The sequence below is a fragment of the Thalassophryne amazonica genome, chromosome 21 (genome assembly GCF_902500255.1).
Source record: "Thalassophryne amazonica chromosome 21, fThaAma1.1, whole genome shotgun sequence".
NCBI lineage: Eukaryota > Metazoa > Chordata > Actinopteri > Batrachoidiformes > Batrachoididae > Thalassophryne > Thalassophryne amazonica.
Genome location: NC_047123.1, coordinates 894,434 through 907,069, shown reverse-complemented (window position 1 = coordinate 907,069; position 12,636 = coordinate 894,434). Strand labels below are relative to the sequence as shown.

The 12,636-nt window shown below is 46.0% G+C and overlaps 1 protein-coding gene across 1 annotated transcript in view; it reads left to right on the top strand.

The window, feature by feature from the left end:
* Positions 1 to 12,636, top strand: part of LOC117503576 (midasin-like) — a 207,212-nt gene that overhangs the window by 67,248 nt on the left and 127,328 nt on the right. Inside the window, exons 33-50 of the mRNA XM_034162836.1 lie at positions 819 to 933; positions 1,976 to 2,236; positions 2,346 to 2,543; positions 3,909 to 4,117; positions 4,207 to 4,329; positions 4,415 to 4,612; positions 5,166 to 5,273; positions 5,362 to 5,550; positions 5,628 to 5,717; positions 5,808 to 6,071; positions 6,142 to 6,406; positions 6,503 to 6,662; positions 6,977 to 7,093; positions 7,166 to 7,374; positions 7,449 to 7,597; positions 10,170 to 10,369; positions 11,139 to 11,362; positions 11,511 to 11,624. Coding sequence (XP_034018727.1) covers positions 819 to 933; positions 1,976 to 2,236; positions 2,346 to 2,543; positions 3,909 to 4,117; positions 4,207 to 4,329; positions 4,415 to 4,612; positions 5,166 to 5,273; positions 5,362 to 5,550; positions 5,628 to 5,717; positions 5,808 to 6,071; positions 6,142 to 6,406; positions 6,503 to 6,662; positions 6,977 to 7,093; positions 7,166 to 7,374; positions 7,449 to 7,597; positions 10,170 to 10,369; positions 11,139 to 11,362; positions 11,511 to 11,624 — 3,193 coding nt within the window. The remainder of the gene's footprint in view (positions 1 to 818; positions 934 to 1,975; positions 2,237 to 2,345; positions 2,544 to 3,908; positions 4,118 to 4,206; positions 4,330 to 4,414; positions 4,613 to 5,165; positions 5,274 to 5,361; positions 5,551 to 5,627; positions 5,718 to 5,807; positions 6,072 to 6,141; positions 6,407 to 6,502; positions 6,663 to 6,976; positions 7,094 to 7,165; positions 7,375 to 7,448; positions 7,598 to 10,169; positions 10,370 to 11,138; positions 11,363 to 11,510; positions 11,625 to 12,636) is intronic.

Genomic DNA, 12,636 nt, shown 5'->3' with positions numbered 1-12,636 from the left:
CCACTCAAGTCGGTTACGACGACGAACTGGAGTCAGGTCGAGACCCAGATGAGGACGACGAGCATGCAGATGATCTTCCCTGAGACGGTTTCTGACAGTTTGTGCAGAAATTCTTTGGTTATGCAAACCGATTGTTTCAGCAGCTGTCCGAGTGGCTGGTCTCAGACGATCTTGGAGGTGAACATGCTGGATGTGGAGGTCCTGGGCTGGTGTGGTTACACGTGGTCTGTGGTTGTGAGGCTGGTTGGATGTACTGCCAAATTCTCTGAAACGCCTTTGGAGACGGCTTATGGTAGAGACATGAACATTCAATACACGAGCAACAGCTCTGGTTGACATTCCTGCTGTCAGCATGCCAACTGCACGCTCCCTCAAATCTTGCGACATCTGTGGCATTGTGCTGTGTGATAAAACTGCATCTTTCAGAGTGGCCTTTTATTGTGGGCAGTCTAAGGCACACCTGTGCACTAATCATGGTGTCTAATCAGCATCTTGATATGGCACACCTGAGAGGTGGGATGGATTATCTCAGCAAAGGAGAAGTGCTCACTATCACAGATTTAGACTGGTTTGTGAACAATATATGAGGGAAATGGTGATATTGTGTATGTGGAAAAAGTTTTAGATCTTTGAGTTCATCTCATACAAAATGGGAGCAAAACCAAAAGTGTTGCGTTTATATTTTTGTTGAGTGTAAAAGAACTGATGGAGGTGTTTCAACTCAGGATGCCGGCAGCCGTTTACAGGGTTAAAGAGAACTTTAAATCCCTCAAAGCCAAACAGGAAGTCTGAGCGCTGGTCTTCCTGTTTTTGTGCAGCTATCTCCTGCCCTCAGGAACCGGTTCACAGAGATCTGGTGTCCTCAGAACAACAGCCGCACTGACCTGCTGCACATCATCCAGCACAACCTGCGATCCGGACTCTCGCTCGACGGTAAACTTCCTGATCACCAACGAGCCGAGGAACTGTCAACCAAAACCGCTGAGTCCCAGTTAGCCACGTTCCGAAAGAGTCTCACTCATTCAAGGAGGACAAATATTCAATAATTACGACATAAATATTTTCCTCTGTGGTCAGTCCAAGAAACAATCACTCCGGTCTGGTACCAGGGTGACATCTGGTCTCTAATTCTAATATATAAAATGTAGCTCTACGTGTGTGTGAACATTAACAGTCTGTCACAGTCCAAAAAAAAGGGCGTCATGACATTTATTTTATCATCCAGAATATGTGGGATATAGTTTATATACGTTAATTCATGCAGTCACCACCAGGGGGCAATCATGCCACACAAGTTGAGACTCATCTGTGTAAGTTTGAGTTCAGTGTTTTGTTTTTTTTTTCTTTTTAATTCGATTCTTCTCAAACCTTGATGCTGTTGAATCCTCCGGCCTATCGTACAAATCATGTGCAGTAACAACTTGTTTATAAATTCCAGCACTAGTGTCACCTTATCACATCTAAACTTTACTTCACATATTGTAAATAAGATGCTCCTATTTTTTAATTCCAATCATATATATTATTTCTACTTCATTTTCTTATTTTATTGTATTGTTACAAGTATTATTATTATTATTGCTTTATCTTTGCACACGCTGTTTGCTGCGCATCTTTTTTTTTCTACTCACACTCATCTTGTGTTTATTAAGAGTTGATGTAACGTGAATTTCTCCATTTTGAGATCAATAAAGTCTTATCGTCTACAAACCTGGACCCTCTGAGGCAAAACGATCACACACGTCTACAAAATCTCACACTCATGCTTCATCCGGGTACACTTCATAAATGTATTTAAAAAACTGCAAAGTCCTGATCAACAGCTCACGTTATCGACAAGTTACAGTGTAACAGATTATAACATCAAAAACATCAGCACAGTTAATTTTCGTGTCAGTTTTAGACGTTTGATCTTCCCTCATTCAAATACTGAAACCACGTTCCAGACTTGAGGTCTTTGTCTTCCATGACACAGGGGGCGACATGGCAGAACTGATGCTGGATTTCATTGAGTGGCTGACCCGACAAGACTTCGGCCGGTGCTGCATCCTGAGCGTCAGGGACATCCTGTCGTGGGTTAACTTCCTGAACGCCATCTGTGAGCGGGATGAAGATGGCTTCATGACCATGGGAGTTGTGGAGGATGAGGACGAAGCAGAGTGGGACCTCAGGTTGGACACCATTACTGCCTTTATCCACGCCGCCTGTCTGATCTACGTAGACACCATTGGCTCAGGTGATCTAATGAGAGTCTGTGATGGCAAAGACCAGGATCTCCTGGATCTGAAGCTCTCAGTTTGTTTGGGACCTGAATGATAGGGTTTTTTTTTTTTCTTGTCTTGTAGGGACGATGGCGTTCTGTGCAGACGATGCCGCCAGGGCACGTCGCTTCTGTCTGGACTTCCTGCAGTGGCGCCTGACAAAGATGACGAAGTTGGACCAGGAGACGCTGGATGCTCTGCGAGTCTATGACACCAACCTGGCCCGCGACCCGCAGTGGGGCGACGACTTCTTCGGCATCGACCCCTTTTACATCGCCTTAGGTTTGGACTTCTTTCTATTTTTGTAGATTTTTGGATTTTATTTTATCATGTTCCTGACTGCAGCTCTGGTTTATTGGTTCTGTAACCGCTTGGGCAGCAGAGGGCCTCAGGTTTGGACTTTGACCCTGCAAGTGCCAAGAAAACTTAAACCGTATGTAGTAAAAACGAAACTGTGATGAGATGCCAAAGGACAAAGTCTAGAAACCATAGGAGGACGATGTCATTTGTTGCTATGAAAGTTGTCATGTCATCAGGTTTACGTGTGTGTGTGTGTGTTCTTGTAACCACATTAACTCAGTAACAGCAGCTGGGGGTGGGGGTCACACTGTGTTCCTCACAATACACACAAAAAACTGAATGCTGGAAGTTTTGGAGCAGCACAGACACAGCGTGTGTGTAGTTTAAATTACGTGTGCTTTGTTTCTGTGTATGTTTAGAAATGTTTTATGACAGAATGAAGTCACTGAAATAATTCACACATTTAATCTCAAATGTCTGCAGTGTTTATCTGCATCACTTTTTATTCCTAAAGTAAAGTTTTAGCTCACTGGTGGAAGTTCAAGGTCAAAGCCTCACAGCAGGTGGAACATTCCTGCACAACATCCTGATGCACTTCATTTACCACCATAAGCAGCAGGTTTGTTGTTATGTCCCACGGCAGCCTGTACTCAGTTCTTGAAATGGAGCAGCGTCTCCACCTGGTGGATTTTTACCATTAATGCAGATACAATAGAGTTTCACCTAAAACAATAAAATAACTCGGTGCAGCTTTCTGTTGTAACTCTTCAGTCAGTCTAAAATGCACCACACAGCAGAAAGCTTTGAAGCCATGGTCAGCTGATGGACCCAGGTTCTCCCGCTTCCTGACACACAACACAATGCATGTCTCCGTATCTCTTCTGCAGTGTGGTCGAACTGGTGGAGGCCATTATTACAAAAAGGACAACAGAACTGAAGAAGCAGCAAAGAGGGCAAGGTGTCCACTGCGTGCTACAGGGCTCTGCACCTGCTTAACGTGCCTCAGCATAGAGTGTGTGATGATCTTAACAACACGCTGCAGTAATTTTAGGGGACAGACTCGTCTTAACATGCCTTATGTTATTTTATTGTATTGTTACAAGTATTATTATTATTGCTTATCTTTGCACACGCTGTTTGATGCACATTTGTTTTCTACTCGCACTCTTCTTGTGTGTTTTTAAGAGCTGGTGTAACGTGAATTTCTCCACTGTGAGATCAATAGTCTTATCTTGTTGTCTTGCATAGTGTTATATACATGACAGAGGTCTGTGCTGGAGCCGGGACGTTTTAAAGAACATATTTAGAGTTAATTATTTGATGCTGGTTGTCATTAATTGTGTTCAGGGCCTGAGAGTGACGGTCGTGACCTGTTGGACTACACCCTGGCAGCGGGCACTACAGCGGTCAATGCTCAGAGGGTCCTGCGGGCGCTGAAGCTGCAGCGGCCAGTGTTGCTGGAGGGCTCGCCGGGCGTAGGGAAGACCAGTCTGGTGGCTGCCCTGGCAAAGGCTTCTGGGAACCACCTGGTTCGGATCAACCTGTCGGAACAAACGGTAAGAGTTCTTCTGTCCAGCAGCTCTGTAATGTTTTTCCTGAACCCCCCCCCCCCCCCATTGTGACGGGGACATGTGATCTCTGACAGGATGTTACCGACCTGTTTGGGACGGATCTGCCGGTGGAAGGAGGGAAGGGAGGAGAGTTTGCATGGCGGGACGGCCCTCTTCTGGCGGCTTTAAAGGCGGGACACTGGGTGGTTTTGGATGAGGTAAGGAATGACGTTCAGGATGATGGTTTGGAATGAGGTTTTGTGGAAAGTAAAGCAAAGTGAAGTCGGGTAATGTGCTCCTTAGCTGAACCTGGCCTCTCAGTCTGTGCTGGAGGGCCTGAACGCCTGCTTCGATCACCGTGCTGAAGTCTACATTCCTGAACTGGGTATGAGCTTCCAGGTCCAGCACAAGAAGACCAAGATCTTTGCCTGCCAGAATCCCTTCACCCAAGGTGGAGGGCGTAAAGGACTTCCCAAATCCTTCCTCAACAGATTCACACAGGTACCAAGTGTTTTTCATGCTTTCTTAGTTTTACTCCAAAACAGACAAATCAGGGTGGGAGAGAGGTCTTGGTGGCTTCCCTCATTAGTCCCTTCCTTGACAGTAGTGTTGATCAGGATTGATGTAGATCTGCAGCAGTTCTCCACCATCACTCCACTGTGGCTCGTCAGCATTTTGCTTTAAATTTTCTGTCTGGAATTGGCAAGAACTCTGTTTGAGTAATAGCACCCAAAGCTCCACCCCTCTAGACCATGGTCCAGAGAAATGTTCTATCCCAGTTGATACTTCATTGTTTTAGGGCTAGTCCCTGTGGTGGATACACATATACTGTAGTCCCTCGTTGGATCCAGGATGTATCTGCTCATGGAGGATGAGTCTGTGTTGTGTAGCTTTGGAGCAGATGTTCAGAGCAAAACATCTTGGAAAAAGACAAAACAAAGTTCTACATTGGTTGATTGACAAAATCGCCAATTCAGTATATTTCAATAGATTTTCAGTTTACTGTTTTAATTTGTCTTTTGGCCATGTGTGACATGAGCTTGTGTGCCGGCAGGTTTTCCTGGATCAACTCACCAGCAAAGACATGGAGTTCATTGGGGACTCTATTTTCCCCAGCATCGATAAGGAGATTGTGGCTAAAATGGTGGCGTTCAGTAACAGGGTGGGTTTGTTTTCTCTCTCTGACTTTGATTTTCTGCTGGAAGGATTCTGTGGTTTCGCTCCTCATTGTGTTTGTCAACTTCCAACAGCTTGTCCAGGAGGTTTGTGTGGAGAGGCGATGGGGTCAGAGAGGCGGTCCCTGGGAGTTCAACCTTCGTGATATGTTCCGTTGGTGTCAGCTGATGCAGGCCGACCAGTCGCCGGGATTTTTCAACCCAGGTCAGCATGTGGCTCTGGTGTACGCCGACAGGATGAGGACAGAGAGCGACAAGGCTCAGGTAGATCGCTTCAGTGAGCTGATGCATGACACTGGGGAATGTTCTGTCGAGTCTGAATCCCCTCCTGTCCCACGCAGGTGTTGTCTGTATTCAAGAAGGTGTTTGGAGAGAACTTTGAGCCTTACACTGGATCAAGACAGTTCCACATCACTCCGCTCAACCTGCAGGTTTGACAGAATATCATCTTGTTACTCTGTGTCATTGTTTGACTACTCCGGTGGGGTGATGCACTTCTTCCCTTGTCAATGCCTGTCTAGGTGGGATTCTCAGTCCTGCAGCGCAGTGGTGGAGCCCCTGTGGCCCTGGACCCTCCACTGTCCATCACGCACCAGGCTCTGCGGCCCCTGGAGTCCCTGATGAAGTGCGTGGAGATGGGCTGGATGACCATCTTGGTCGGGCCTACAGCTAGTGGAAAGACCAGCCTGGTGAGACTGCTGGCCCTGCTGACGGGGCATCGCCTCCGGGTCATGGCCATGAACAGCGCCATGGACACCACAGAGTTGCTGGGCGGATTCGAGCAGGTATCAGTCAGGTTGCTGTAACTGCATGCTGAAGCTTTGTCACACGTGTCACTCACCTGTTGTTTTTCAGGTGGACATCATGCGGCCCTGGCAACAAGTGCTGGAAAGTGTGGACTATATAGTTGCCATGGTAACAAGGCGCGGCCTAATGTCATTGGACTCGGGTGTCCAGGACACAGAGTTCCTGCTGAAGACATGGGGTCTGTTCTGCCACTGGCTGAAAGATGAAGACCTGGAAAGAACTGGAGGAACTGTCAACTCAGAGGCTGTGAACCACCTGGAGGTCATTATCCTCCTCCTGCAGAAACTCAACACCAAGCTCAAAGTCTTCACTGGTAACAGCATCCTCAGTGTCTGCATATAAAACGGGAACAGACGTCTTTCTTACCCTCACAGTGTCCTGTGCTGTCTACATTGTTTTTGTCCTGCAGACATGTCGAAGCTGCAGATGGACTTCACTCTGCTGAAGGAGCGTCTGGCCCAGCTGGAGGATGGCTGGACCAACGGAGGCTTTGAGTGGTTAGATGGGATGTTGGTCCAGGCCTTACAAGCTGGTGATTGGCTGCTCATGGACAACGTCAACTTCTGCAGGTGAGGATAATGGAATTTTCTTGCTTTCTCCACTTTGTGGAGGAGAGACAGTCTCAATGTTAGGTGATAGTTTTACAGCGACCGCAGGTTGAAGTGGTTTTGGGTTTCCTGAAAGATATTGAGGTGGCGATCACTTGACGTTCCACACGGACACTCATCAAGCACATAGAAGAGGGCGGTCAGGTTTTTTCCTCATCATGCTTGTCTGCAGTTACTGCAAACATCAGAGCGATGAGGAGCATCAGGTCTCATGTTTGTTGTATTTGTGGTTTATGTTTAAATACGTGTCGTCTTACTGTGTGCAACATCCTCAGTGCGTCCGTCCTGGATCGTCTCAATGCTCTGTTGGAGCCTGGTGGATGTCTGACCATCAGCGAACGTGGTGTCATCGATGGGACCACCCCCAAAATCACCCCGCATCCCAACTTCAGGTATTCTGCCACGTCTGAGGGAGTGGTCGTTTTTCCTGAAGACCAGCATTTGCTCAGCATGTGTGTGTTTAGGTTGTTCCTGACCATGGACCCTGTGCACGGAGAGCTTTCCAGGGCCATGAGGAACCGAGGGGTGGAGGTCTATATTCCAGGGGAGCACGAGAGCATCTGCTGGGACTCACTGGACCTGAAGACCCTGCTTCACACGGCAGGCCTCGCCGGGGACTGCTTGTGTGAGCTGCTTATCCAGATCCACAACAATATCCAATCTGCCATCTGGGGTAAGTGCCAAAAACCTGAAGGTATATCTTTCCTTGACAACATGATGACTGAAAATTGTGCCCCTATCCTTCAGACTCTCCTGTGTCCTCTGTGACATCCCTCCTCCACGCTTCCGCCCTGCTCGCCTGCCAGCTCCAAAGAGGTATGGATCTGCCCAGCGCCCTGCAGCACACCTGTGGCGAGGTCTACACCTCCTGTCAGCGCACACCCGCAAGCCAGAAGGTATCAAGACCAAAAAGCTTAATTCTGTCCGTCTGAAGGTCCAGAGACTGCCGTGTCCTTTACTGATGAGATTATATTTCATGCTTGTCTGACTGATTTTTTTTTTTTTATGACTGGTTTTATCAGGGCAGCACGGTGGCTTAGTGGTTAGCACTGTTACCTCACAGCGAGGAGGTCGTGGGTTCAATTCCTGTGGCCTTTCTGTGTGGAGTTTGCATGTTCTCCCCGTGTTTGCGTGGGTTCCTCCGGGTGCTCCGGTTTCCTCCCCACATCCAAAGACATGCGGGTTAGGTGGATTGGTATCTTTAAATTGTCCGTAGGTGTGTGTGTTTGTTTGTCTGTTTGTGGCCCTGTGACAGACTGACGTCCTGTCCTGGATGTACCCCGCCTCGCACTTATGGCTGCTTTGATAGGCTCCTGCCCCCCGCGACCCTTGATTGGACTAAGCGGTAGAAGATGAGTGAGTGAGTGGTTTTATCAGGATCAGTGACATGAGGAATCATGAAAATCTGGAAAGGCGAATCAGCACAGACTCTAACTTCTTCCAGTTGCTCCCATTACTTGCACCTCCCTACTTGTCTGAAATTTTAACTTTGTGCACCTACAGTAGGACGTTAAGGGCGTCTGGCCAGCTTTACTTAGATGTTCCAAGGTCAAGATATAAACGCTGGGGTGATCATGCTTTCGCGGTAGCTGGCCCCAGACTGTGGAATGAGCTACCTCTTGAGTTACGTACTATTCCTGACCTAGCACTTTTTAAATCTAAGTTAAAGACTTATTTATTTAAACTGGCTTTTAACACTTAGTGGGGAGGTGACATGTTCTGTTATTTTTATGTTCTTTTTTTATGTGTTTTAAAATTTTATTTTATATGTGTTTTATTTTGTAAATTTGTGTTTTTAATGTTAAGCACTTTGGACACCAGTCGGTGCTGTAAAGCGCTTTATAAATAAATGTTGATTGATTGATTGATTAGGTGTCCCCACAGCAGATTGTCCGTCTCCATCTCACCCTGTCCTCTGTATCTTCCCCTGTCTCACCAACCACCTGCATGTCCTCCCTCAGCACATCCATAAACCTCCTCTTTGTCCTCCCTCTTCTCCTCCTGCCTGGTGGCTCCATCTTCAGCATCCTTCTCCCTATATACCCTGGGTCCCTCCTTTGCACATGTCCAAACCATCTCAGTCTCACCTCTCTGACTTTGTCTCCAAACCGTCCCACCTGAGCTGTCCCTCTGATACATTAATTCCTAATCCTGTCCATTCTCATCACTCCCAAAGACAATCTCAACATCTTCAGCTCTGCCTCCTGTCTTTTTGTTAGTGCCATCGTCTCTCTCTGATCTCACTGGGACAGGAAGCCAGTGAAGAGACGCCAAAATGGGTGTAATGTGGTCAAACTTTCTGCTTCATGTCAAAAGTCTGGCTGCAGCATTTTGAACCAATTGGAGACCCCTAATGCTGGACTGCGGTAAACCAGAAAACAGAACATTGCAGTAGTCCAATCTAGAAGAGACAAACACATGGATCAGGGTCTCAGGATCAGCCATAGACAGGATGGGACGAATCTACATTATATTTCACAGGTGGAAGAATGCAGTCCTCATAATATTTCTAATGTGGAGGTCAATGGACAATGTAGGATCAAAAATTACCCTAAGGTTCCTCACTTTGTCAGTGTGATGTATGACACACGAGCCTAGGCTAAGTGTTAACTGGTGAAATTAATGCTGATGTCTCACTGGACCAAGAACCATAATTTCTTATCAGAGTTTAAAAGTAGGAAGTTGCTATACATCCAGCTTCTCACTGATGCCAGGCAATCTTTGAAGGATTTTATGTCTGAGATTACCAGCAGTTATCCACACGTATAACTGAGTATCATCAGCATAGCAAAAAAAGGTAATCCCAAAACGCCGCAATATGTGGCCAAGGGGAAAAAGCAGAGGGAGAAAAGCAGGGGGCCTAAGACGGACTCCTGTGGAACCCCAAATTGTCTGTCTACTGATTGGGCATTTTCCAAACGTGAAGTTAAGACATCAGGCAGTCTGGCTTCACGTTCAGTCATAGTTGAAGAGTTAATGTGTTGCCATAGTGATAAATAAGGTTGTTGTCCACTAAACATGACAGTGAAACTGTAAACCTAATAAGTGAGTGATCAGACACCACTGATGTAAGAGGCATGATGTCAATATTCATGACAGCAATACCATGCGAGAACCAAATCCAAGGTATTGCCACTAATGTGCGTTGAGTCTCGAATGCATTGCTGAAATCCTAATGCATCCACAATTTCCATAAATGATTTGCAGAGGGGATCAGAAGGCTTATTTATATGAATGTTGGAGTCACTGACAATCAGAATGTTATCTGCACTAGTTGACAAGTTAGAGATAAACTCAACAAAATCATCTAAGAATTCAGAATATGGGCCAGGAGGCCAAAATACAGTGACAAAATAATACAGCTGATTTTTATTCTTCTGACTTTGGCAATACGTAGCATCGTGCGCAGAGTGGAGAATCAGATGTTCAAACAAGTTATATTTCGAGGTTTGTTCTCTTGTTTTGCAGAAAGCCCAGCAGGTGATCGAGCAGCACTTGGTTCACCTGGACACGGAGGATTGGGGTAGCAGCTTGCTGTGTCCTGGTGTTTGGCCCGACAGCTTCCCATCTGCGCTCCTCTCGGCTGAAGACTCGTGCTTCTCCACTGTCCTTCGAGATGGACAGGTCCTCCTGTTCTGTCTGAACACTCTGAGCCTGCAAGACAAACGGTGAGGATTAGACTCACAGATAAACCAGGTCAGCAGGACCATGGTGGGATTGTGGTGATCTTTGGTCAGGAGCGGTTGTTGATAACTCTGATTATTCTAGCAGGTAAAGATATGTTCAGATCACACTGTTGATAGTTTGTTTCATGCTAATCGACAGCAGCATAATTTGGAGATGATACATCAGTCAGTGAGCCACAGAACCACCCAATCTGGATATCTGTCTGGATCCAGACCAGATTGCATTTACACACACTCACTGCACCACATTCGCTACCAGCAGAGAACAGAGCTCGTTTTTAGAAAGTTCAACTCTGAAAAATGAATGATGCTGCCATAATCATGTCTTTCTACGACAAATATGACTTAATTTCCTGTTATGCATCAGTGGTCCTGCTTCATGTTTTATTCGCAACATTGTTGTGATGCTACCATTAATAAAACAAAATCCAAACTCCACATCAGCTGACTAATAACCAGAGAGGTATTGATATATGTGTGTGTGTGCACGCATTTTATAGCGCCGCACTGGATAAGAGCTGATTTTGATCAAAGTTAAAGTTTGACTGTTTCTGGTGTCAGACAGACTCACAGTGTTAAAGTCATGATGTGTCCAAAAAGCTGTCGCGTGTCATCCGTAACGTTACAGCTGACACCAGCTGCTGGACTTCAGACGTTCCTGCGATTGCTAAAGTTCCTCCTCTCATTTTGTGAAACACAGTTTTCAGGTGAGGACTGTCAGTGGAGTTAAGCTTCTGGTGCGTTTATGCAGGAGTCGTCCGCTCAGCCTGAGTGACCTGCAGAGGGCGCTGCAGAGTGGTGGTGTTCATGAAGGCCCGGTGTTCTGTGGAGGAGTGGTGGACCTGCAGCACGGGGACACCCTGAAGCTGATCTCCACCGCCGTGCGGCTGCTGACTGAGCGGGCTTCACATGGAGACTGGATCCTGCGCAGCAACTGGCTGGCTCACCTGGGAAAGAGCTACAAATACGCTCCGGGTTCGTGTTCCTGTAGGGAACAGTGACTCTAGAACACACATCAGCTCATGATTAAACTCTCATCATGGACTGTTATTTGTTTTACTCGCTGTGCTGCAGGACATAGTCCTTTCTGTTCATGCTGTCCTGTGACTCTGGACTCTTGCAGACTCGGCACTGGTCCAGGTGGAGGCTGGAAACAAGGCGCTGAAATCTGCCTTCAGCAGCAAACTGGCTGCAAAGGGGAAGTCTCTGACTGAGCTCCTGCAGCCGCACAGCATCGGTAAACTGCCTGGAGTTCATTTTCTGTTGAGTTTAAGTCTCACTAATCCTGTGCAGAAAACACTGACATGTGGAGTCACTCTTATTTTAGTCAGAATTATTTAACATTAAAATCTAATATTTGTTTAAAGTGTAGGTGACACCAAAAATGTACACAAATGAGACAAAACCTTGGAGAAAAACCTTCAGTCTGACATCAGTGATGATACTGGTAGAGTTCAGAACACAGAATGGTGACTATAAAAAATAATTAATGCAGGCAATTTCGGCATGCGGATAGAGGTGATAAACTGTTTTGTTTTGGCTTTTTTCCAGCTCTTTGTCATAATCAACTGATAAAAGGAAAAAGTTTTACTATCTATGACATCAGAAAAAAGTGATGAGGAAGTGTGGATTTTTTCTTTTTCTTTCTTAGAAACAGGTACATACATTTCAAATCTGAAAAATGACGTGCGGGACTGAAAATATCAGTTATTTTTGAAATAGATATTGTTTCCTTCTTGAATACAGTTAGTGTACTGTACCTTAGTACCGTAACATGTTGTTATTCAATATTAAAACCATTCACACTGTCTTTCAGTGAGATCATCTGAGAACTTATCCACCTTTACAAAATGACATCTGAAAATAATTTAATTGCTTATGTCTTGGCTGAAGAAAAGTCCCTTTGTCACATGGGAGTTTGGTGCCAGGTTACAGTGCTGGCTGTAATCTGTTAAATGTGGTTGATGGACCGAGCCTCTGCTGTTAACGGAGCCTCCTCTTTTTGCACCGTGGGGCCGCTTTGTGCTGCAAGTTGAAAGACTCCCAGTCCCTCCTCTGCATAATGTCTGCCTGCACACGACATAATTATCCCATGATCCACAAAACAATAAAATAATATGAAAATACTCTGTGTGGTTTGAAGAAGCCACAGGCACTGTGCGTGCGTGCTTGTCAATGTAAGTGCTCCACCTACCAATCAAAAGGATTCTGTCGGTGAGAATTAACCGTTCTGACACAGAAAACACTGT